Raw genomic sequence first — 26,243 nt, 5'->3', positions numbered from 1 at the left:
CCATAATAAAAAATGACAAATGTCTTGTGTTGAATCAAGCTCTACTGCGCCCCCCGTTTGCTGCTCCAAAAATTTCTCATCCCTCGATAACTGCTAACTCATGCTTCTTTTTCTCCATTCTCTCTCTTTCTTTCTCTCCCCCCCATGTTGGCTTCTTTCATTTTCTTTATCTCTGCTCTGTTCCCATCTTCAGAGACTATGGTCAAAGATAATATCTATAGAAAACCCCCCATCTACAGACAGCATGGTACAGTCCACTTCCTCTTTAACACTTCCTTCTCTGGTCTGGTCTCTGCACGATGTGTCGCATGTCGCCTGTCATCATGTTCATCTCCTCCCTTGTCTTCTAAGGCCTACACTCGTCTAGTAGACTCTATGGCTCGACATGCATAATGCTGGTGTAAGAGTACTGCACCCATTCTGGAATAGACAATCAATCTAATAGGCAAGTGCTGAATCTATAAAGGTTAGGATCGTGGGCAACGACAAAATGAACCAAACCAAACATTTGACATTTGCGCCCCAAAGGTGCCTAATCACTGGTGGACTCCTGTATGACCCTTCTCCGAGAGCTGCTATCCTTCCCTTAAATAACCTTAAATGCTTTCATCCTACTTTACAGCCATTGTTTGAGGTATAACTGAGTGTTCAGATCAAATTTGGCACTGGAATGCATGGATCTGTTGGTCCTGTGGTATGGCCTTGGTGCTTCAGTGGGAAGATGAAATACTGTACATACCAGGGAAGTTGAGTTTAAATAGCATGTCTTTGAGTTTGAAGGATCACCACACATCAAATACTGCATTATCGGTCCAGTGTTTCTAGGAATTACTGCAATTCAAGCAGTCTTCCCATTATAGTGAATTACACAAGGAAGGGAATGGAGGCAGAGGTTGTAGATTGGTGCCCATCATTCATATTGGAAAATGCAGTTTGTACTCCATTCCAATCCAACAGTTACTTCGAAGCACTGTAGTTAGTGATGCCACGGGATGTGCTGTCAAGTTAAAAAAGTATTTGACAACATGTCATGCTCATGGTTTAGCCAAGTGTTTACCATGACTGATAAGTGCAACCCACACAGCAGCTGTGGGTACTTCAAATTGTAAGTAGAGGGAAGCAGAAGCTCATTGATTTGGGTCTAGAGGTAGCACCATTTTGCAGACATTAACTTAAATGTTTAAAACAAAGTCTGCATAATTAGGTTTTATCCATACTATGTGGTGCGATCCAAACATTCAGAGTCTACGCCTTCAAAAATCAATAATCTTGATTTAAATTTGGCTGCCGTTCCCCATAAAGTAGTCACCTTGTGCAGCTGTTACACTGCTCCCAGCGCTCCTGCCACGTTTACAACATTTTTGGAAGTCCCACTCTCAGTTCCCCCACAGTACAAATTGCATTGGCAGTCTGACCCTGGGGAACAAATTCATGGTATACGCCAAAGAAAATGACCAATACCCTTTGGACCTGATATGCCTTTATCAGTTTCTGCCGTTTGGTCTTCGGGTTGTGGCTCATTGACAGGCATCCACACAAACGTTGACATTATTTTCCAGATCCATGGTCAAATCTCAAATGTGCACATGCAAGTGGTCATAAAGTCGCACGTAACACAGGAACTGATTCTACAATGTCTTCTGAAAATCCTGCGTCACAAGAGCTACTGTTCGTACCTGTTCCATGAGCATCACTGTGCTGTGCTCTGTTTGTACATAACAGGAACATAATCTGAACTTCTCGATCGCACCACACAAGCATTACCCCCAACTTCAATATCTGATTTCACACAGCGGCGCACAAAGTATCAGTTTTGATTATCCAACCTATTTGGGACTTTTTGCGGTTCCTTGGGTGTCACTTTGCTCATCCTGTTCATGCATGTCTGCACTCATCTCACCAGCTCATTTGTTGGTTTTAGTGGAGATGCTGTGTCTGTGTGTACACTGGGAATGACCGCGTACATGAATCACTTTGTGTCGTGGCATTAGTGTTGTGTTGATCACTGTTTCTGTCACTGTGTTTCTCCCCTAATCATTGTTTGTGTGTGTAAACGATGGTGTTCAGTCCACACTTTTAATCTTGGAACTAAATGTTGCCTATCTGAAGATATGCAGTCTAGTACTTGACAGGATCACCCAAAACACATGAATACGGGAATCCAAGGAGCTCTTATCACCTCTGTCTCACAAGGAAATAGTTATCTTTATCACATACGACAACTAAATCAGCTGCATATGGCATAGTCATACAGATTTATGAGCTGGCTTTTAGCAGCTTGATTGTATACATCCAAGAAGACATGAGGTCACTGACAAAGTGTGCTGTCTGCCAAAGCCTTTACCTCCCTACTTCCAGGAACAGACGGCTTCTAGACTGTTAAACTGTGTAAACTGTGATTACATTTAAATGGGCTACACCTACTTTGTGGAAATTTGGTCCATTGATCAAGCTGTCAGATGCATGTTAAAGGGGCTGTCACCAAAGTTCTTTGGGTTATACATTCATGCGTACAAATTCTCACAACATTAAATGATAGTTAACGTTTTAACATAGAACACGTTGAAGGTATGTCAAAAGCAACACAGTTGTGTTCATTGTGCTAACATTCCTCACTATCTGACCAGAGAAGCTAAAACAACCTGTAACTGTAAATTGAAATTAACTGTTGGACCATAGACAATCATAATGAGGATTTAATACAGTCTTGTATGTGAAGTCTCTAATTTTTGCACATTTTAAGATCTTATGGACTCTTGGGCATCCCTTACTAAGAGTGCAAATTGAGTAACTCAAGAGCTTGAGAAAGTAATTTGTGTGCATGATTTTCTTTCTTTGTAGCTCCAAAATTGGTGCCCTTATGCCTCAAGGGGCCAGAAAATGTCCAAAATGAAAAGGGTTCATCCTCTGGAGAAAATTGCTAATCTATCTAGAGCTACAGAAATCCACCAATATGTTGGAAAGTTTGTGCTGATGTGATGACAGAAGGATTTAAACAAATCTTTAGGGCATCATGATTATTCACAGCAAATCTGTGATGGAGCAATGTCTTGATCAAGTGAAATGTCATCTGCAGCCATCCTCTTGAAACCATGAATATTTCATAAGCGGAGCTGTAGATACCTTGCTCCAGTGACCAATGGGTCAAACTCCCACAGTGTACAGTGCAGCCCTTTAGATACACTGTTGATACAAATGCAAATGGTTGCTATCCACTTTTTTTTTTAACTGTTGCATGTGGAGCTCCGTGTAGATGCTGTCTGCAGCTGATGATGTCATGCTCCAGGGGTGATTTACACAAGAGTTAATAGTGCAGCACAGTGGAGCTGAGAGGCAAATGATCCAGCACATTAACTGTGACATCCTGTAACATGTGACTGTTTTACAGCTTCTAGAACATCCTGGCAGGATGGTGATGATAGCAAGGTGGGTCTGTGTGTACAGTATGTGTGCGTCTATATCTGTCTGTCCATGTCCGTCTAGTTTTCAAGTCATTCTCTTAAGCTTTACAAATACTGTACATCCATTTACTAATTCACTAACTCATACTTTGCCATCATCCATCACTTCTTTCCATCTTTCTGTCCCTCTCTGTCTCTGTCTCTCTTTTTTTTTTTTTCTTTAGCGGACCAGCTGGATGATTTTGAAGAGTGAGATCGATGGACAGATGGGTCCAGAAGACCTGGATCCCCGCAAATCAACCTGCAGTTTGCCCACTGACACCTCCCAACCTAGTGAGTGGACAATCACAGGTTCAAGTACACTGTTGCCCATAAAGATGGAATAAAATACATTTTTTACCTCTTCTTTTGAAATGATCGTGAACATATGATTTATTCTTGATAAATAAAGTCTATTGTGGTATACTGTCCACAAGTTTGTTGATGGTGTCAATGGGCAGGACGTCCCACTCTTCAGTCAGATCCCAAAGTCAGAATTGGTTTCACCTGGTAACTGGGACTCAGTATGTTATCATTGCACCTGGTCAAATGATTACTGATGTGTATAAGTAGAAATAAAAAGAGGAATGTGTCTGAAAGCAAAAATTATTCCAACTTTATGGGCGACGGTGTAGATACCGAAACATTATCTAAACCTTTAAATGACACCACATTTGTTTGCCTCTTTGTAGATTTCCCTTACAATAAGTCTGCATCTTTACCCGGCTACGGAAGGAACGGCATCTACAAGGTGAGCTGCCAAATCTGTGTTATGTAGAAGAACATTAAGCAGATCTTTTGCAGAGCAGTCAAAGATTGTCATTTTACAATCTAAGGAAAGTCGTACCCAAAGTCTTGCAGGGGTTAAGCCATATTTGAGGTCTGCTTGACTTGCCTTACCTTTCTGCAAATCTTTAGCATTTGAGACTTTGTGGAGTGACTCATGAAGTGAAATGGAGCATGCCCATCACCAAGCATATCTACCAATTAGAGGACCTTCCTGTTGGACCTTTAGGTGGTGCTGTTTCAATTCCAGGTTTGATCATTGTCAGTGTTACAGTAGTCCAGTAGGCCACATCTAAATGTATTTACCCCTTGCGGCTTTAACAAATCAGCACATTCCAGCCCCACACAGCCTCCTACTCTCTACTAATCAACACAGGAAACTCCAGCGTTGAATTTAAGACCATTTAAATGTTTTCCTCCATCTTAAACATCAACCTCCCGAAGCTTTTCCTTCACAGTTTTCGTATCAGATTACACAGGGGTCAGTCGGTACCATTCACTCCGCGCAGGCTGGGCTCCGGTTTATTATGAGGACGTTGGGGGTATTTAGTCTGTCATCCGCCGATGTGATATTGCTGCTCTCCCTCTGTGTTTGTTGATGGATAGAGGACAGGCAGACAAAACAGAACAGAGAAGGAAATGAAAGCTCAGGAGCCACGACGGATTCATGGTGCAAAGTATATTGAATTATTTTTCACTTGCTGACATTGCTGGTTAATGTTGTTGACATGGTGGATTTAGTGTGCTGGAAGTCAAATGATGGGAGAAAGAGGTTTTTTCTATTAAAGCAAATATGGAGCTTGAGTATGTAACATTATATTTGTAACAGACAGTACCTTTTTGTAAAAGCGTATAGCACACATACAGAATAACATTCAATGTCTATTTAAACCCAACTGCTGCACATTAGAGACAGTAAATTACATGACATCACTCTACAGCTATAGCACACAGTGGTGCAGCTAAATGCTACATGAGCCCAAAATCACAACACTTCTGATATAATGGGCATAAATTTGCTTAATGGATGAACGTTTTGGATACTTGTTTTTCATCAGTTCACCATATAGTGAACAAGATGTGATTTTGGACTAAGTTGACATTGTCATTGTGATAACATTTAGCGCAGGGGTGCCCGATCCTTAGATGTTTCCCTCTTCCAACACACCTGATTCCCATGATCAGGATCGTTATCAGGCTTCTGCAGAGCTTGATGATGAGCTGATCATTTGAATCAAGTGTGTTGGAAGAGGGAATCATCTAAAACATGCTGGATAGGGGCTCTCGAGGACCAGGATTGGGCACCCTTGATTTAGTGGGTAACATTAAACCCCAAGTGCTTAATGGGAATATTTGTAGGTGTTGAATGTATTTGGTCATAAACCAAATTGGACAGAATACATTTTTTGTGTCACAATTGAAAAATTCTAGACGAAAGAGCATTGTCATTGCTACAGTTACACAATGCTAGCTCGATTAAAGACCAATTCATGGTTTCTGTATAATCACTGCGGCTACAAAGAGGGTCACATTGCCCACTGTATCAAACACAGAAAAACAGCTGTGCAAATGTGACTTTTTACAGAATATAGCAGCTGGTTAAAGATATGACTGTAGCACCTTCAGTCAGTGTGTAGTATATGATATCTGGAGAATTTAGAGCTTCCCACTGTTTTATAGCACCAGCGATGGAAAACAAATCATAGCACCTGCAAAGTCCTGTAGCAAATACTTCAATTAAAACTGTTATAAGGATGAATTATAAAGGTGTGGATGACTGAGAATGTCCTTGTACTGTTTCTGCTCAAAGCAAACATTTGTTTAGAGCACGTCCACAGAGAGGTCTGGAAGGTAAATTTAAATTATGTGTACCCTTACACATGTGGAGGTAAAAAGTATGAATTAGCATCAAAATCAGTTTTGCAAAAGGGAAGAATTTGTCGTTCTTTGGGGACTAAGTGAAAACCAATCAAATAGTGTCATTTTAAAACAGTGTTAGCCTGTGTAGTGACTCAGTTTTATCATTGGTTGATGGCGACTTCATCAGCCAGCATTTTTTTTAACCCACTTTTATGATTCAAATAAAGAAATACTTCTTTTGGCATGATTTTTGCTTACAAAAACAGATCGCTTTTGTGTGTCTTTAGACTCCAAACAGAAAGCTGCCATCTCACCAGATTAGATTTATTACTAGACAAACATAGAAGCCATGCCTCCCTCTCTCCTAAGTCATCTTTTATACTCTCCAAATAAAGTGATACAAGCTCACTATCAGAATGATGTGTCATCCTAACTTCCTATTGGTTACTATGAAAGAATGTGAACAAATTAAGGGCAAAAGCAGTAACTAAACGACTCTAGGATGAACCCAAGCTTTTGATAAAGACCAGCAGTGTTCTTGGCAGCATGATGCAGTACATCTGAATGATGGTCTAACTCTGTGTCTGTTTAATGTGTGTGTTCCTGCAGGCTGCTGAGATGGTGGAGGATGAAGTGGACCCAGACTCCCAGAGCTGGGGAGGCATGAGAGGTGAGAGAGAACATGAACTCAAGCTGTTTATTTTCAGCTCTTATCTAACCCTTCAATAGGTGCATCAGCAAAGTGCCTGATGTTGCAGTACATACAGCACATCCAGTACAATCTGTAGATGCCCTTTTTTTGACCCTTCAATGATCATACCTTTTTCAAAAGGGATAAAATATCAGTCCCCTGCTGATCATGTGTCTCACCACTGACTACAGTTCAAAATCCCCTTTAACTAGCAGGAAGTGGACAAGGTGTAAGGCTGACCAAACATCCTCATGGAAGATACCAAGATGTCTATTGGTGGCTTTCTTTAGGTAGAGACATATTACAAAGGACTGCAACCACACGTCAGTTTATGTTATCTTACTTTTTATGTCCTAAAATGAGAGAACCGTAGTAATGTGGGAGAAAATTAATCTGCACCCGAACTGAGCAAAAATACTACCAATTCCTTCCTTCCATCCTTAAAATGTCTTTTGTTTGTCTGTTTGACAATACCCTGAATATCTTTGACATACGTTTTGACATGTCAGTTGGATGAAACAAGCAATTTGAATAAGTCATCTTGGGGTCTAGGAATTATGATGGACATTTTTCACTGTTTTTGATATACCATTGATCAAATAATTCAGGCATAGCCTTACAAATATTTGATTGTAAACCCCCTTTCAAGCACATTTGGCTTCAGAGGACATTGAAGAACTAAAAGAAAGACTACATCAATAAAAATTTTTAATAGCATTTGTCGGTTCAGGTAAAAATATCTTTTGTGAATTGCAGCTTTTAATATCTCTTGACAGAATAGAGGATTGGATATGATCATCAAGTACAATTCTTGATTGGTTCAGATCATACCTTCCAGGAAGAGCCTGTTAATTATCACAAATGTGACCTGTGGTGTTCCCCAGGGTTGGATTCTTGGGCCTCTACAGTTTTATCTAAACAGAGTGTCCGCTCTCTGCACCAAAGTTACTGAAATCATTCAAAATTAATGCAAACTGAAACTATAAATGTTCTATTGTGTTTCGACAAACAGTAGCCTTTGCTTTTACTGCCATTACTGAAAAGTGATAGAGTTTAATCTTGCTAATTTTGAGTTTTTCTAACAGAAATGCCACTTATTTGAGGAAGTTTCTTATGCAGAAAATCTTCCAAACACTGCTTTCCCAAAATAACTCCTCTGCCTTTGCAACCCTATTGTTGCAAAAACTTGCGGACTCAATCCCAAAAACCTTTCCCTCCAGATAACGGTATTAGCTAAGTCTTAAGCTATAAAGTATATAAAGGACCATATAATCTTTCCTCTAAGTGCGGCTCTAAGGTCAGTTTATAATCCATGATTACATTGCATATACATTGTGACCAAGCATGCAGAGCCCTGCTGCTCTGGCTCCACATCAGTTACTGGAGGTAACAGTGTGGAGGGATGATGTCATTTTTCCAGCTGCAGAATTATTGCTGTGTGTTTACAAGTGCATGTGTGTACAGACCTGGCTGTATCTTGGGCGAAGAGCGAGTTGACAGGATTCCAACCTCGTAACAGTCTGTGTGTGTGTGCAGAGCAACCGTTTATAATGCTTTCTGACGCCTTTGAAACCTAATATTTCTGAGTTTTGGGTCCACGAGGTGTAATTTATTTTCGAGCTCTATTATGCTAGTTTTCATAATAGGTCTGCAATTCAAATAAAAACGAATTGTTCCACCAGATTAATTCTCTCTGTCTCTCTCTTTTCCTCCTCAGAGTACAAGGTAAGAGTGTGTTCATACTTTACAAATATACTTTAATATTCTTGGCAGCTTTGTTTGGACACTGGATTATAATTGTATTCCCTAATAAATCTCCCACAATGCTTACTTTGTGTGTGCCAGGTCTACCCCTATGAAATGCTGGCAGTGACGCATAGAGTGAAAGTGAAGCTTCCCAGAGACGTAGATCGCACCAGACTGGAGGTGAGCTCTAATCTTCCTCTCCCTGCTCCGTCGTTTCCCCCTCCCTTCTATCCACAGGTCATTAACAAGCCTGAGAAAATGCGAAATTGTGGCTTACAGAATCATTTAAAGTCGAGATTTTGCGGTTTGGGTCAAATAGCTGGGCGGCTAAGCCAGGTGGGATAAAAGTATCAGCCAAAGCTTAGCGAAGTGCCATCTCCAATTATTTTAAAGGTGGATAAACAATAAAGCTTCTTTTTTTTTCAGTACAAACACTGTAGAACTAAAAGTATTTGGACAGGGGTGTGTTTTGTGGACTTTTTTTTGCAGAGCTGTAGTCTAGACAACTCCAAATCTGAGTGCCTCTGAGTTTGAGTCAACGCCACATAGAATCACAAGTTCAGACTGAGCTTAGAAAAAGCAAACAAACAGACAAATAATGGCCTTAAACCTGAAACATATTAGAAACTACTGGGAAACGTACAGAGCTGCCACCGAGGACACCAGGGTTCATGCAAATTGCTCATTTGTGGCTTTTACAGACTTTGTTGTAAATTAGGATGAATGAATTTCTAAATTCCCATCCACCACCTTGTGTGCATCTGTCCACAGATGGCTTCTCCATACTCTGTTGTGAAGCACTGTGACGCTGAAACCATTCCCTGAAGCCCAAGTTTACATATTTAGATTGCTTTACTGTGGCTGAACTTCCTCCCAGATTTATAGTTCTTGCTTTTATAGAAAGCCAGGCAAATATTGTATTTCCAGAGAGTTGTTAACATATTTGGTTAACAGTCACAACAATGAGAAATCAAATATCCAAAATGTTGCCATGTCAGCTCTGGCGTACTGGTTGGTTTGTGGGTAAATAATACAACTGACATTTATTATGAGGGTCAATGTGGCAACAGTCATACTTCAGTTGCAATTTCAATCAACTAATGCAACAGCCATGCAAAAAAATCTACGGTCAGCAAAGTTTCAAAGCTCAGTTATGGTCGAAAACGCCTTTTTGGAGAGGTGTTTATTGTCATTTTAGACATTGCGAGAAGTTTCTATCATTTTGCTTGCCCTGTTTATGTTAATGAGGGCGGGTGACAAGATGATACAAGACAATTCCATGTTGCTTTCATTCATCCCAACTATGATTCAATATTAATTAAGTTCAGATTTGATGTTTTTGTGTGTTGTTATTCATTGACTAAATAAATAATGATGCAAATATTCTTGTACCCCATTTCCCAGATGAGTGTCACCACACATCCGTAATCTAAATTTGTTATTTTCAGCAGCTATACTGATACATTTTGTACATCGAAGACATGGTTTCAGTTATTGTTATCAACTTGGAGGGACTGCTTTAGCTGCCAATGCTCAGCCTTATCCACCTTCAGCTGTTATAACTTTGATGCTCTTTCTCAAATAATATGAAAAAGATATGTTATATGACTGGTTTATTCTGTGGCTGCATGTTTTTATGAAATTTGCAAAGGGCTACAAACAGTTTTGTCTTAGATAAGCACAAAACTGCACAACAGTTTGTTTGTTTGAAGCATATAGAAGTGTTGAGTTTCCCAAATGGGAATCTGAATTTTATAGCATACACTGATAGTTTACGCAACAGTGTTTTTCCGACACTGTGGCAACAGTTTTGGTTTGGCCCTTTCTTGTTTCAACATGACAGTGCTCCTGTGCACAAGCCAGCTCCATAAAGAAATGGGTTTTCCCAGTTTGGCATAGAAAAGACCTCGACTGGCCTGCGCAGAGCACTGACCTCAACTCCATCCAACACCTTTGGGCGATAAAGCCTGGCTCACAGTCGGCATCTGCCTGATGCTCTAGTGGCTGCAGCCAGGTTCCATCAAATCTGATGGAAAATCTGAAACCAGAAGAGTGGAGGCTGTTATAGAAGAATATTAGTGCCCGTGGATTTAAATGGCATCTTTAACAATTACATGTTAATATAATGTAGGAGTATCCACATATTTTCTTTTTTTTCAAACAGTGGAGGACAAAATAAATTCAATAAATTGTGGTATTTTATTGGGAAATGTGAGTATAATTGGCGGTAGTGTTTCTCGCTCTTGCTTTGGGTCACAGCAAGTTTAACCCACATGCATGTATTATAATAAAAAATGAAGCATGATTGGACTTAATGTTCCGTAATAACTAATTTCCTGCAGTTGTTGTTCTTACGATATCCATTTACAGATTCAGAAGTTTCAATAATTTTGTGCAGCTGAAAACAGGAAACGTTTCGGTGGCTAAAGTAACCCATTTAAAGACTTTCAAATTGTGGTTAGTGTTGTGGTGCAGTGCTAATGGTTCTCCCATCCTCAGAGGAGGAGTTTTGTCTCCAAAAACACCCTCTTTATAATATTTCAACCCTCACTCACCCTAATATGAGAACTCCCCGTGAGCTCTTGGGTTATGGGAATATTGTCCCAAGAGGAGTCAGACCGTCGGGATATCGAGGTGTTACTGACGCAAGAGAGCCCATCTGTGGTTAGGAGCGCTTTACTGGAGTCACATTGTCAATCGTGTCTATAAGTGTGTTGCAGAGAGAAATATTCCAACCTCTGTTTAACCCACCACTGATCCTGATCCGTGACCTCAAACTGCTGTAGGTTTACCCAGACTAATGAGCAGCTAAACCCCTACTAAAACTCAACGTCAGGGTTTGATGGAGACAGTTTTCCATGAGGCACGACAGCCAAATGTGATATGAAAAACTGTTGTAATACACATTTGAATACATACCTAGTTTACTGGGATTCATGCAAATAAATAATATTAGTAGTCAAATCTGTTTTGACATGAGACAGTGTCCAGTTGAGGATTTTTTGTATATATGCAGTACATTTATTTTCAACTATTTTCATGACAAAAGGTTACAGATATGTAGTACTCCTAAATAACTGTGTTCCTGCAAACAGCAAAACATCATTAACATTATTATTACTTCTTAAAATACAGAAAACATCGTATAATGTTTGATTGAAAGCTAGTATCTGCAACCTTACACCAAAACATTGTGGTTCGTCTCTTAGCAATGGAGCATACCAACGTCAGGCATATATTAGATATTAAACAAGCCTTTCTAGCAGTTTGGAAAGTGCCAAATCACTATGGTCAGTCGAATGGCACACAGCATCGCTGAAGCAGCAAAAACAGTGGGGTGCTCCCGGTCAGCAGCGGTTGAATACCTACCGACAACGGTCCAAGAAGGAACCGACCGTGACCTGGTGAGAGGGTGTTGGGAGACATGCTGGAACAAGTCCGATCCTTGGTGTTGTAGCTTGGAAATTGCAGGACCTAAAGAGTCTGTTGCTAATGTTTAAATGCCAACAACCACAGGGAACCTTCGGAGGTCTTATAAGGTGGCTTTCCACTGCAGGAACTCCGGGTACAAGGTGACATCCAGTCTTTCTGTTTCCATTCTGACAGCTTTGACCGCAACATTAACTCTGAATGTGCAAATAATAGTTACTGGACATAACTTCAATTTATTTGAGCTTGAAAGAAAATAGAGCAATGTAAGTTCATTATGATAGTCTATATATTGATGGTAATGACAGAGAAAAAAATGGCGCTTGTTGTCTTCTTTGAGTTTAACTGTCAGCGTCAAGTCTCGTACAACACTGTTCCACTTTGAAGTACCTACTCAGAGTGGATACTTTTTTCTCCCACGTAAACAACCCTGAAAGATGTTTTCTAGGTTCAGGCCACATTAATACGGTCCACAAGTTCCTGCAGTGGAAAATAGCTTGTAGAATCCATGGTTTGATGGGTCAGATCTATTTGCAGCACAGAAGGACCAACAGATTATTGGGCAGAGGTCTGTCTCTAAGTGTAGCCCTGTGATAGACTGGTGACCTGTCCAGGGTGTCCCCTACCTTCACCCTGAGTCAGCTGGGATAGAATCCAGCCCCCCCGCGACCCTAGTGAGGATTAAGCGGTGTATAGATAATGGATGGATTCATCAAAATAAACTAGCTGACTAAATTGAAATAGCTCTTTCTACAACAGACAACCTTTTAATTTATTTGAATATGTATTTGAATAGATTCAGGGCTGCAAGGTGGCTCAGTTGTTAGCACCGTCGCCTCGCAGCTAGAAGACTTGACTTGCTAATTGTAGATCGTACCTAGTCTGGCTTGCTGTCACTTACTCTGCAGCCGAGGAGTCACAAGAATAATGTCTGGGATCAGGGCGCCCCCTGCCATGAGGCAAGAGAACTGCCTGCCTCACCTAGAACCTCTTCTCGCTGTTTATGATCGCTCAGCACATGAAGCATGTTACACACATACAGTTGGTAACAAAAAAAACACTGTACACTATTATATACATCAGCTAAACTATGGAAAATCAGTTCATATATTAAATATGTTTGAACCATTTTATTGGTGACATCCAGACAGTAGTACGCTGTCACTGCATGGCAGCCAGCGCAGTTAGCGAGGGATTGCACAATCCAAGGTGAGGCTCAGTTCGCTGCCGCCTCACAGGTGTCTGGCTTCTCTTCCAAGCATTTGAATAGGAAATTAGGAAAATTCTGCGATTTTGAATTAAAAAAATAATAATAAAAAAATCATCAAAAGTGGCGAGACTAAATGAAAATATAAACACTTCACAGTACAAATCACTGGATAAATATAAACATTTAAATTATTTTATCATTATATATTTTTTTTTCTTTCGGTGATGCCTCGCCTGATCGCACGTCACTGACGAGTTCCACATACAAGATACAAGTTACTCCTGTGCCGTCCGAATGAATACCTTCAGGAGCACAAAACATGACTTGTAATCAGGTTTCTATGGTGGAAACCCTATGAAAAAAGTTCCAGTGTTCCTCGGCCCATTGAAAAGATCCTGTAGTTGCCCATTTTGCAGGTTACAGTTCTTTATGTATTACTTCATGACCATTAATGACTGTATTAGTATTCACTCATCTATAATGGCCTTTGAGCTGGTGTGACGCTCAGTAAGAAATAAGTCTTTTTTCATACCTGGAAATACACCAACCAGTGTGCTCACAAGAAGTGTTTTGCCACGAACAGCTGATGAGGGCTGTCGCATTGGTTTTACACTCACTACTAATGAAAGCGTTTGTGTATCAAATTATTAAATGTACTTTGATTAGAGAGGACAAGCAGAATGTTGTCTTTCATTATGTCACTATGTTATTAACCTGTCAGCATGGCAGGTGACATATTAAAGGGATGTGGGTATTTTTGCCTCAGGGTGAAACCAGTCGCTCCGCTTCTCTCCTTCTGTTGGTTGATGTATAAAAAGCGGGTGATTGGCTATTTCACGGCAACAGTCTGCTTTTAATTTACTATCTCTATCATCGCAAACGCACAGCGCTCAGTGCAGGAAACATTTTACAATAAAGCAGCTTATGCTTTTTGTTCTGAGGCCTAAATCAATACCATGCATGTTTTTGTTCCATGGTATATTTTTGACATTTATGGAGGAGTTCGTGAGTGTTGGCTGCATGAGCCAAGCTGGGATTTTGGATAGCACTTTTTGCTTGGAGGAACTTCTGAGGCAGAGAATTGAATTTAGTGTGTTAAACCTCAATACAGAAGGCAGTGTAACGCCTGCTTATGTGCTGAACACAAACATCTTAGGATTGGACGTCTTGTATGAGTCCAACGTGAGCATGAAGCTGCTACTGATTTACAATACTGGGTGAGAAAAGTCAAGCTAGCCCAGAGGCAGGAATAATCTCACTGGTTCAAGCGCAAGTATTAATTAATTACACCAAAGCACCAGATGTTTTAGAGGCTCAGTAGAACATATGGTCCATTAGAGTGGCGCCTAGTGAAAATTCAACAAGACAGGGCTTGATTACGCCAACATGTACAGCAGTAGCCAAATTCTGGACTGAAATAACTGCATTTCAGTGCTATGTCCAGGATTTCAAGGATTTAAATTCATGCTGTTTCAATGCATGTGAAGTCTGTTTGAGATTTAGAGAGACCAAATTTGAAAAAGCTGTCTATCATATCTGATAAGCTGCTTTCCACTGTAGGAACTTGCATTTAGGGTGGCCTGAATCTTTGAGCAAGTTCTGACCAAAAGAACCATCCTTGTAGAAGCATTTTCAGAGCCATTTTTTTCAGGAAGCAAAAATGAGCTATTCTAGGGTAGGCATTTCTGACTTACCCTGCAACACTATTATGCTGGACACAATAGTAAACTTAGAGAAATACTGATTGGTTAGACTTGGAGAGGACAGGTTAGGTAGTCAGCCAATCAAAACATTTTATACAAAGCTTAATACAATTTAAACAGTAAAGTTTCATGGGAATTCACCTTCCATACTGTTACCGTGAACATGGAACCAAAACAGGTTTTTGCATGAAACTGTAAACATATTAATTTCTGCTGTAAAATTAGGTGTTTTAACATGGGGGTCTATGGGGGTTGACTCGCTGTTGGAGCCAGCCCCAAGTGGCCATTGGAGGAACTGCAGTTTTTGGCACCACCACGGTGGCTTCATTTTTTGGCCCTGGAAGCTTGTACCGTCACTTACATGGATATATAGATTTCAAAGGAAGTAAGACCACGATGTCCAATTACCAATAAAAAAACATGAATTACAAGCAAAAAATAAAAAACAAAAAAACTTACCTTTGCTAATTTTAGTGCACTCTAAGGGTTTTGCTGCTATAAGCTAATGGTATGACCAACATACTGTGGCCAGCATTTACTAAAATTATCAAAGTTTTGACAGATTTTGCTGTGAAACTTGCATACCAACTATTTCACTGGCTTTTATTCCAGTAAAATGACATTCCAGCATGACACAAATTAACATTTAAATGAATTTGTCACCAAAATAAGAGTGAACAAGAGAAGCATTTCTGTTCTTGTTGCCTTATTTTGATTTTAATTTCAAAAAATGTTAAATATATTCTGATCACAGTTACTTTTCTTTTATCACGTCCTGCATCCTTTAACGTTGAGAAATCATCATACCTCAATGCCAGAATAGTTGCTTCTCAGTTCATTTCATATGACAAATATGAGTGGGAGGACAAAGACATTGGGACAGTACGTCTTCAAGTTAAGGCAGATAGAGCTGCTTAGAGAAGGATTTATGGTAAAAAGACATCAAAGAGGAGTGTTGGTTAACTCTCAGTGTGTCCAACCATTCACCCTGAAGACTTTGCATGCTGGTATCTGTCCACATCTCCATCATCAAAACACCAAAGGGGGGAATGTTTTGGGAGTTTGCCGTTCACCCCTCCAGGCAAATTTCACCGCCTGGAGAATTGATGTTTTATCAAGATACTTGTTGGCTTTTCATTGAATTTGTCACCCATGCATAGGTCATGTGAAATTGTTAGTAACATGGATATTCTTTGCTTTCACTTTCCCAGAGACACCTATCTCCCGAGGACTTCATGCAGGTTTTCGGCATGACCCTGGATCAGTTTGACCGCCTGGCTCTCTGGAAGAAGAACGACATGAAGAAGAAGGCGCGCCTTTTTTAGACAGAAATTTCAAAAAAATATATATAAATAATTAAACCGCTGAGCAACATCTCAACAAGCATCTGGAAGGGAAACATAAAACAAAAAAAAAACCAACCCATCTGAAATATCTATATATGCACCGCCATTATTACCCCCTACTTTCCACCTGTAAAACGCCATGCCGTCCGCCTGTGAAGCCACGGAGAGGCGCTCCGTGCGGGGACATTTTCACGACGTCGAGGCAGCATCTATAGCTTTTTGTATGCAGTGTGGTCCGAATGTTTGACTGACAACCTTGCAGAAGAGGACGAGGAGCTGCGTTTGCATGGCCTGTGTTGATGCTCCTCGCCTCCCATGTGGTTTCTGCATCCGCCTCCCTCCCCCCTGTCCAGACGCTTTCGTACACCCCAACAACAACAAAAAAAAACAGCTTTTTCTAATTCTCCTGCAGGCCTTCCTCCAGTTTTCCGTGGTTCTGACTGTTTTATGTGCTCTTTCTCTGTCCATCTTGACTTATCTCCCTTTCTGTCGAGTTTGGTTTCTCTTTGCGAGGGTTTCTCATCTTGTGTGTCTTTACATATCATCTGTTCGCTGCGCTGCCTTCTTTCTCTCTCGCTGTGTCGTCTCCCTGCGCCGAGTGGCTGTTACATTATCAAGCCAGTTTTTTTTTTCTTTAACGCCCATCGCCATTACATTGGGAAAGCGAAGAGACTTTCACTGTTCAAGCATGTCAAGGTCAAAGACAGGGATAAACAACTTCAGCTTCTCTGGTGTTCTACTTCAAAAAACTGTCAAAAAGCACCTTATCATGCGCTTTTGTTTTTGATTTTCTTTCATGCTCTTTTCAGTCAGAGACGTTGGAACGGGCAGTTTCGATACCCTGATACGTTTGAGAGCGGCTTCGTATCTCACACGAGCCTCTCATAAATCAGCACAGATAGGAGAGCCAGGGGCTGGATAGCAGCCACAACATGGCAGAGGATCGCAGACAGGGTGAGGCGGGGTTTCAACGAGAAAAAGAAGGCACCAAAGGCTTCAGAGTGTGCAAAGGTGTCAAACATGCAGCATTGCCAGAGTGACATACGCTCACATCGAGTAAAAGAAAACAAATGAAATTATTTTTATAAGCTATTTTTGACTTCCGGAAAGGATCATTAACCCAATCATGAGACGCAGCCGAGAGAAATCACGATTTTGTTACAAGGGAAAAAGACAAAAAAATCGCCCATGCTGACTTTGTTAAGCTTCGCAGACCCGCAGCAGCACTTAAGCATAACAAGTGAGGTCTTGCTTGATTTAAAACTCAATACTCTAACTGTGTTATATCTTCTCAGATAGAGATTTAACTCTTTATATGTTTGTTGTTTGAAAGCATTGTTGCGTACAGTAAAAAAAAAAAAAAAAAAGCTACACTTTTGAGCTGAAGTCCGTCAGCTTTGCTTGATTTTTCTGGACCGTAAATCGATCAACTTGCCAACTAACATACTGTAAGATGTATGTGAACATATACTGGATATATACCGGATTTATCTGTCTGTATACAAGCCATGGTGTATAACTCTTTAGGCATGCATGAGGATGGGGAAAATGGGGTTTGTCTACTGACCTCATATTAGAAATGTATGAAAACATTATCATCAATGTGGTTTGAGTGATTGATTATTTTCTGGTCAAATTAAAATGCCCGGATCAGCTGCTTACATTAGCTTGTGTTAGGTATATTTATTTAATTGCAATATTAAGGAAGGGATTTTATTTTGAAGGGTGTAGTGTCAAATGCATCACAGAGAAGAGCGCTTTTTTTTGAAGAGAAACATATCAAATTTTGAGTTGAATCTGAGTGTCGAAGCAAATGTTGCTCATGTAAGTAACACACTAACTGTTGTCACAAAAACGTCATGTCCTCTTTCTAATATTCATCTGCTATTAAAGTGCTTTATCCAAACTATGTCAATATGGGTTGGAGTGCTTGAGTTTGTGAAATGATTGTTAGAGACCTATTGCTTACGGATACCCTCGAGTAAAGTGTGTAACGTATCGGTGTGTGGATGGTTTTTTTTGTTTTTAATATCTTGATCTTGATCATCATTTTTCTGGGATTGTAAGAGTTTTTTTTTTTTTTTTTATTCCAGTGAAGTAAACTGCCAGCAGGAAGGGTTATAGCAACATTAGCATAAGTTAGTGTTATAGAGGACAAACTTTAATTGTAAACCTACCCTGTCTTCCAAGATTACATTCAAATACTATTAATTCGTAACAGCAAATGTGTTTCTAAGCTAAAATTATGTCACACAGAATTAATTGTTTTGACTCTGTGACGTCGTAAAGTGAGTTTTTCTACTAAATCCGCTCCTGTTTATCGATTGTGTTTAAGAATTTCAAAACAACATAAGGAAAATAATGGTCACCTATTAAAATTGTGAGTAGTGACATCTTAATTTTCCGTATATTTTACAAAAGCTATGATCTGTCTTTGAAGCATTTTTGTAGCTTAAACCTAATCTAAAATCGTCATCGCCCTTAATCTCAGTATTGAGATACTCAAATACATAAATAGAAGCACCAGTTCAGCAATTTAAGAAATACTCCATTACAGTCCTGCTTTGTCGTTTAAAATCTTGGCGATATCATCATCTAAAGTGTCACCGTCACACTGATGCAATCATCATGCAAATGTTGTGGATGGTCATGGTGGAAATCTTAGGTTAGTAATTGGCGAGCAAAATAAGAAAAACTAAGTTCTTGCACACAAATGATGCACAAAAGTGTCAGCTGAAAATAATTTCTTGCACAACATTAAAAAATAAACTGGTTGTGAGTCACGTAAAAGGCGAAAAGCAAAGTGTTATCACAGTTCCTTTCATCTTTAGAAGACCATGGCTTTGTTAGTCTACCGTCTCGACTTTGATGACACTCTGGTGCATCATTTCATGCATCATCGCAAAGATAATATCAACCTAGCTGGAGGTCTTTAAAGGCTCCAGTTGCCTCAAGTTGTCTCATTTGCTTCATCAAATGTGGGGAATTATAGCTATCATGCTGGGGTTACATCCAAGAAAAATATGAATGTTCATCCAAGAAGTGTCAGTATGACTAACAAGTCTTCCAACCTGACAGCCCTGAAGGTGGTTTGGCCCGAATCTCTGATATGACTCCCATAGGTCATTGGTCAAAGTAATTTATCATGAGGTTTTTTTTTGTAACAGCACCCTCTAGTGACCATAATAGTCATAATGGGGGATCCAAAAAATCATCAGTTAATACAGCAAACAACAATGCATCTCAAATTACCATTCCGCTGGATCCTAAACCAAAACAGAAACACAAGACACCATCTCATGCTTGTCCCAAGTTTCTGCAGTGGAACAATGCCTATGGAGTCACAAAGTCTGTGTAGGAAGGAGGTTGGGGTGGGTGAATGGGTTGACAAAACATTGGACTTTTACTGTTTGTCCTCCATTTTCAAGTGGTCTTTTCTTTAAAGCATGGTCATTCCATACCCTAAGTCTTGTCTGCATTACTGTAACCATGACAGCAAACATCTTCTATTGTAACCCAAACCCAGATGTTTCCCAAAAGCTAAGCAAACTGTAGTGAACAGTATATTTCCTACTGTTTCAGGAGACACTCTTTGAGTGTCAAAACAAATAACCTACATTGCTGTTCAGGTTGGTTAAGAAAAAACAACAGGTCAAGTTTAATTCAAGGAAAAGACTATGTTTTGGTTTGAATTAAGTGCTTCTTGGGTCATTTGCCATCATTGGAAAAGAAAAGTTAACTGTCGTTTAAAAAAAAGTGGTGTCCTGTGTTAAACACCAGGGTTTTGTTCACCCATCCATCAACCACAACCTCCTCCTTAAGCAAAATTTGCAACTCTTGACCTGTATCACCTGTCTTGCTTTTTGCTCCTGTCTTACTATAGTCATAAAAAGGCGCTGACTGATGCTGTCACACATGTTTGCTAGAGGTTGTTTAACAAGAACATGAAACTGGGCTTTGTAAGCTGCTTGCACAAACCTGTGGGGCCATTTTTTTATGTGGGGACTTTCCAAACATTGTGGGTACTTTCTAATTGAGCGCAATACCCCAATGCCATCAGATCAGGGAGGGGAGTAACACTCAGCCAGAATGGACTGCACAAGTTGAGAGATCTTTTCATCTCTTTAGGCAAACAGACCTCTGACCCAGACAAAGAAACACCGACGACTTTCACACATTGCTCGGAGCATGTGGTGAAAAAATATTTATCCCCATCTTTGATTTATATTTCCTTCGTAGCTGCCAAGAACAAAGCCGAGTTCTTCCATTTTGAATAGCTCATGAAAAACTGATAGAGCGCACGTAAAGGAATGAATGTATCATGTTGTGTAATCAGTTACATAAAGCTATGGTTTTGTCATCGGATATATGGATTATTTATGCTCACCCCAAAAATGTAATCATTTTCCATTTATCGCAGAGAGTTAAAGGTTCTAATGGATGGTGGTTTGTTATGGCTGACATATTTTTGTCTGACTTGTTTCCTTGTTGGCTTTGTTGCGAATTTGAGAAATATCCGATGTCCATCTTGTAATAAATGTTAAATTCAATTCAGTGTTGACTCTTATTTGATGTATTCTGGCGACAAATGCTTGAAGTGAGCTCCATTTACACCGTTATTAAAATAATGATTAGATATGCCTGCCAAGAACATCCTTTATCTCTAACAATGCATTTGATGTGGTATTTTCATTATGATTTCTGCTTTGTCATATCCTCCTCTCTAATCCTTTAACAACCGAGTTTCCATGAATATTTCATGTCTTTTTCGAATTAAATTCAAACTGGATGTACTGCGCCCTAAAGGGAGCTCCAGGGGTCGGCTGCATCGTGTTCATAGATAGAATTTCCTTTTTAGTGTATTAATTATACAGTGATCTCCATGAAATAATTAATAAGGATGCAGAATATTCTGCATTAAGGGACAATTAGGCAATTGGGCTGTTCTCACAAAGTTTCAGAGATTTTATTTTGTGGTTTTTACACCAGCATCTACCTGTTTTAAATCTTTTTGTTCTCACTTTCCCATAAAGTAACTTGTGTTGTCCTTTACGTTTTGAAAAGTGCTAAATAAATGCAGTTTTTTTGCTTGATTGCTGGAAATTTAAAAAAATAAATAAAAAATGCATGCAATTTGATTCCAAAGAAGAGCTACTATAGCATAAAGAAATGAAAATCTCACTGCTGGTTAGACCACTTTGCATAGCTGCAGACCTCTCAGAGTGCCCATGCTGACCCCCTGTCCACTGCTAAAAGTACCTTCAATGGCCAGAACTGAACTAATGGAAGGAATCATGTTTTCTTTCACATTATGTGGACGGCCGGATGCATGTGTGTTGATGTGGGGAAGAGATAGCAGCAGGAAGGACTGTGGGAGGAAGGCAAGTGGAGGCAGTTTGATGCTCTGGACAATGTTCTGCTGGGAAACCTTTGCATTCCTGTGAATGTTGCTTTGATATGTACCACCTTCTGGTAACCGACTAACATTTATGCATTGTTTTTTTTTTGGTTTTTTTTTCTGGTATATATATAGCTTCTTTTTTTTGCACTGCATAAAATCCATCTTTGAGTTCTCTCTACTTCTAGCCATGGTTTTGCAGTTTCCATCAAGGTGCAAACAAGATCAATTACAATATGCTCAAGATAGTGTGGATGACAGTTTGCATAACACCACGCTGAGTTGACACATTTGTCAGCAAGCCATGACAAAAAAAAGGGGGAGAGGGGGAATTTGTACAGAAACAAAGCAAATTTTCTCTTAATCGGCATAAAGGGAATAACTGAGGCCATCTTCCTGTCTGTTTTAGATTATAGTGATGTCATCTACAGACACGCCTCTGAAAGCCTCTGATTCAATCCACCACTCTGCTCCAAGAGTTATTACTTGTGACAGTTATTCTACTCATCACTGCCTATTGTATGAAAAACTTTTTATTACTATTTACACAGCCCCAAGCAACAAGATGGCACCATACGTAACCTTTTTGTTAAACTGCTCCCACGTGATTGGTTAATGTTTAAAGTCCCATGAAGCCTTTAAGTGTTTGTATGCTGCACATACCTCTAATGTTATCCAGCAAACATTCAAACCAAAGGGTGGTTATTGTTAAAATGGGAAACCAGTCAAATTACAATAGGACACTTTGCACTGGGTATCTTTCCAGGTAACACATACAATTACCCAAAACCACTGCTTATAGCTGATAAGGCATTTGTCGAGGAAAGAAAGTTTGCATGGGTATGATGTCATAAAAGTAGGCGTGGCCTCAGGTTCATGTCTGCTTAGCATTGGGACATTAAAACTGCTATAAAACTTCAAAATTTAGTTTTTAATAGGATGTAATCATATATTAAAATGACTAAAAATCAACTGTATACTCATTTTGCCCTTTTGAGAAATAGGGCAAAATTTGTGTGGCTCACAAAATATGCTGTGTAATCAAAACAAACAAAAAAAGTTATACTTGTACAATAAAGTTTTAGCTTGTGCAGGTCGGTAGAGATACAAACCACTAGCTTTGGCTCAGCTCTCTGACCATCCGATCAGAGGACATAAAAATGCTCACGTTATCGTGGGCCTGCTGGCTGGCCCTGGGACCATCCAGCCATCCATCCATTATCTATACACTGCTTGATCCTCACTAGGGTTGCAGGAGGGCTGTAGCTTATCCCAGTTGACTTAGGGCGAAGGCAGGGGACACCTTGGACAGGTCGCCAGTCTATCAGAGACAGACAACCAAGCACGCTTACATTCATACCTACGGACAATTTAGAATCACCAGTTAATCTCAAAATGATTTTGGACCTTGTGGGAGGAAGCCAGAGAACCCGGAGAGAACCCACGCTGCATGGGGAGAACATGCAAACTCCACGCAGAAAGATCCTGGTGTCCCCACCGGGATGCGAACCGGCGACTTTCTTGTGAGGCAACAGTGCTGCCAACTGCGTCACCTTGTAGTCTGCCCTGTGACCACCAACTCTAAATCTGACTGGTTAAAGCAACAGTTTCATTGCAATGCATTTTAAGCTACAGGCGCCTGCACTTTTGATTCTGGAGGCCTCAAGGCAAATTTCTTTGACCCTGGCAACACATGATGGCTGAAATATGATTGGATAAAAGCTCTAATATTAACATACACTGCTGAAAGCACCACAGCCCAGATGAAATGAAGAGAATAGACTTGGGAATAATGTAAAAACAATAATGGGAAAATATCACAACGTAAGTCAGTGATTCTGACGACCCACCACTGACAAAAATAAACACATTTATAAATATTACAAAACCACATCGAAGTGTCTTGTTTAACTTAATGTACACATTAAATGTAAATAGAATTATCCACTGCTATTCTTACTTTTTTAAGCTCCACATCAGGAAATGTATTGCACATTTTGCTGTATTTTAAAACTAATGTACCATTTTGTAATCACATATTTTCTTAAACCAATTTCAAATTAAATGATTACCAGAACAGTTTTCAATCCACATGAAGCACAACTGTGATTATAAACTACCCCACTCTTGAATGCTACTGTTTTTAGTTGTGTTCTCCTGTTTTCTCTTTCATGATGCTCCATTCATTGTTTTGATTGTTCACTGTGATCATTACAAACGAGGGCATGCCAGATTTAAATAAAGGTTGAATGAATGAATGAATGAATGAATGAATGAATAAATATAGGGAGTAAAACTGTGAGAGGCGCCCAAAACATCCAGAAACTAAAAGCTAAAAGCCAACTGAGGAACAGAAACCACTTCAGTGTCCCACATGGCTGTGAACAACCCACGACCCGCCTCCTGCCTCCTGAGGCTCCGATTGGTCGACGCTGCTGTCAATCACAGTCGCCGGACACACCCGCTTCCTTCCTCTATTGTCACCGGCCAGAGAGGAATATTTATTTTTTAACATGGACAAGGAGAAAAACGACAAAGGTAAGCTGCTCTCTGCTTTCTAGCACTTTCTCCTGGCCGACTTTCATTCACAAGTTGCTCGCTGCTTGTCGCTCTTTGCTGGGTTTGCTGTCACGGAGGTTTGCTTGCTCGGCGTGGAGCGCTTCTCTCTGGACGTTTGCCCGAATTCAGTCACATAAAGTGATGGAGGATGCACGCTAGGTTTTATTTACGGTTCAAATGTTTTAAAAAAGTGCTTTTATTGACACAAAATTTGATTTGGGACTTAAATTGTAATTATTAAAGCACATTTTAGTCTATTTTGGTATTTTTATTGGTCTTTTGAACAGGAATAATATATTTAATGTTTTTATTACTGCGTCATGACTTTATCGCGATAGTTGTCTTTCGTGCTACTTCCTGTTTTGCATATTTCTTGTTATTAGTTCATTGAGATGTTTTACTGTAGTATTTTTTAAAGCATGCTTCTAATTTCCATACAATTTCCACACCATGTAGTTTTATTTTAGGGTGTAGAATTATTTTTATTGTATGCATTTGACTCAAAACTGTATTGATCATTTGCATCTGAGAACACAAACAATCAGCATTAAATTCAGGCGTGCCAGTGTTGTGAATGGGAATACAGGAGATACAAAGGGCCATGTGGCAGCAGAAAAGAGGATGGGAGGAAGGAGAAGGTGGAGGAGGAGGAGGAGGCAGGGAGGAGTGTGATTAATTGGCAGACTGAGGGTGTGTGATGCTCCGGCTGCAGATTGGAGGCTGCTTCCAGCATCAGCAGCCATGCAGGAGGTAGGGGGGAGGAGGAGGATGGAGGAGGAAAAAGGGAGCAGCTGGGAGCCTGGATCTCTGTCAAGTCTCCGTGGTGTGACCTCCAGACAAGAGCGCTTTATTGAAAAGATAAGAGGCCAGTTCATAGACACATAATCAATTTAATTAGAGTGTATTTTAACATTTAGTAAATGTAAACAAAAATCTTTCCAAATGTGATGTGTTGTGTGCAGATTGGCTTCTGTGCAGTATTTATTTCTTTACTTTTTTCCCCAGGGTGTTGAGACATTTTGTTGCCACATCTCTGAAGCGCTGCCACAGCCGTCAGCTGATCTCTCCCCCCCTTCACCAAACCCCAACCCCAATTTAACGCAACAGACTGTGGATGCAGGAGGGCCCTCCAGCAGCTCAATGATGTGGGACAAATCCAATTAATCAAATACAATAGAGTAACCGGACAGACAAAGCGTGAGATTACGAATAATTAGGCTGGAACTGTTGATAGGATAAAGAAAAGAAAAAAAAATCAACTGGCACTGGAAATGACTTCTGATAAAGCATTAAGCCTTTCTTGCGTACTTCAAATACTTAATTTGTGGATTATCAAAACTCTTGCCAGATAGTGTTTTGTTGTCACTCAGCTAATTGAGGTGCATTTCCTCTTCTTTGTCCTGATGCAAAAGTGTGTTAATTGATTTTTTTTTTTAAGCACAATATCCTTTAAAAAAATGTAGTTTAGATTTCCAACACACCCTAATTTTACTAATCTAACTGATCATTGGGGCTGAGTGTTGCATAAAATTTCTAAAAGTAGTGTCAGTAAGACACTTAAGTTGCAGTACCAGTACTGAAGAATGACTTTATGATCTTTGAGAAATATAGCCGTGTTTTCTTTTAATTTAAATTGATTTAAATCAGGAGCTGTCTGATCAAAGAATAAAGTGCTGTAAATGAAATCTGGTAGTCGGAAGCAATATCACTGAACTCCTACTATTCTCAGTATCAGTTTCATTATTGCAGCAAAAAGTAAAACTGTGAAATGCATATTTCAACATGAAATATTTTCTATTTCAAAAAACTTGGACTGAAGCTTCCTCTTAAAAAATTATAGTGCCAAAAAAATCCACTTTTTTTCCCCCTCTTGCATAGGATTGTACTGCAACATTATCTCTTTTGTAAAAAATAAATGTAACAGTATACATTTACTAAATTAAAATTATGACCCATGATAGCAACATCAGCTTCTTCTTGCCGGAGCGGTTGTGTTGCACTACCTTGATTTTTGCACAGAGTATATTTTGAATTTGAACAGATCAACACAGTATAAATATTTAATTTTTCTAAAC

At 39.7% G+C, this 26,243-nt stretch overlaps 1 protein-coding gene across 11 annotated transcripts in view; it reads left to right on the top strand.

Moving 5' to 3' along the window:
* Positions 1-20,761, top strand: part of ablim2 (actin binding LIM protein family, member 2) — a 134,323-nt gene extending 113,562 nt beyond the window's left edge. For 9 of the 11 annotated variants that reach the window (XM_008287939.1, XM_008287947.1, XM_008287945.1 and 6 more), the window contains 8 exons: positions 194-247; positions 3,389-3,426; positions 3,626-3,734; positions 4,133-4,191; positions 6,696-6,756; positions 8,495-8,502; positions 8,623-8,703; positions 16,077-20,761. In XM_008287939.1, coding sequence (XP_008286161.1) covers positions 194-247; positions 3,389-3,426; positions 3,626-3,734; positions 4,133-4,191; positions 6,696-6,756; positions 8,495-8,502; positions 8,623-8,703; positions 16,077-16,190 — 524 coding nt within the window. In that variant the 3' untranslated portion in view covers positions 16,191-20,761. The other 2 variants (XM_008287943.1, XM_008287948.1) reach the window with 2 other exon arrangements.
* Positions 20,762-26,243: the final 5,482 nt, after the last annotated feature.

Source organism: Stegastes partitus, unplaced genomic scaffold (genome assembly GCF_000690725.1).
Source record: "Stegastes partitus isolate 25-593 unplaced genomic scaffold, Stegastes_partitus-1.0.2 Scaffold529, whole genome shotgun sequence".
NCBI classification, from domain to species: Eukaryota; Metazoa; Chordata; class Actinopteri; family Pomacentridae; genus Stegastes; species Stegastes partitus.
Note: the sequence above shows the minus strand (reverse complement) of the source record. Positions and strands in the feature narration are given on the sequence as shown.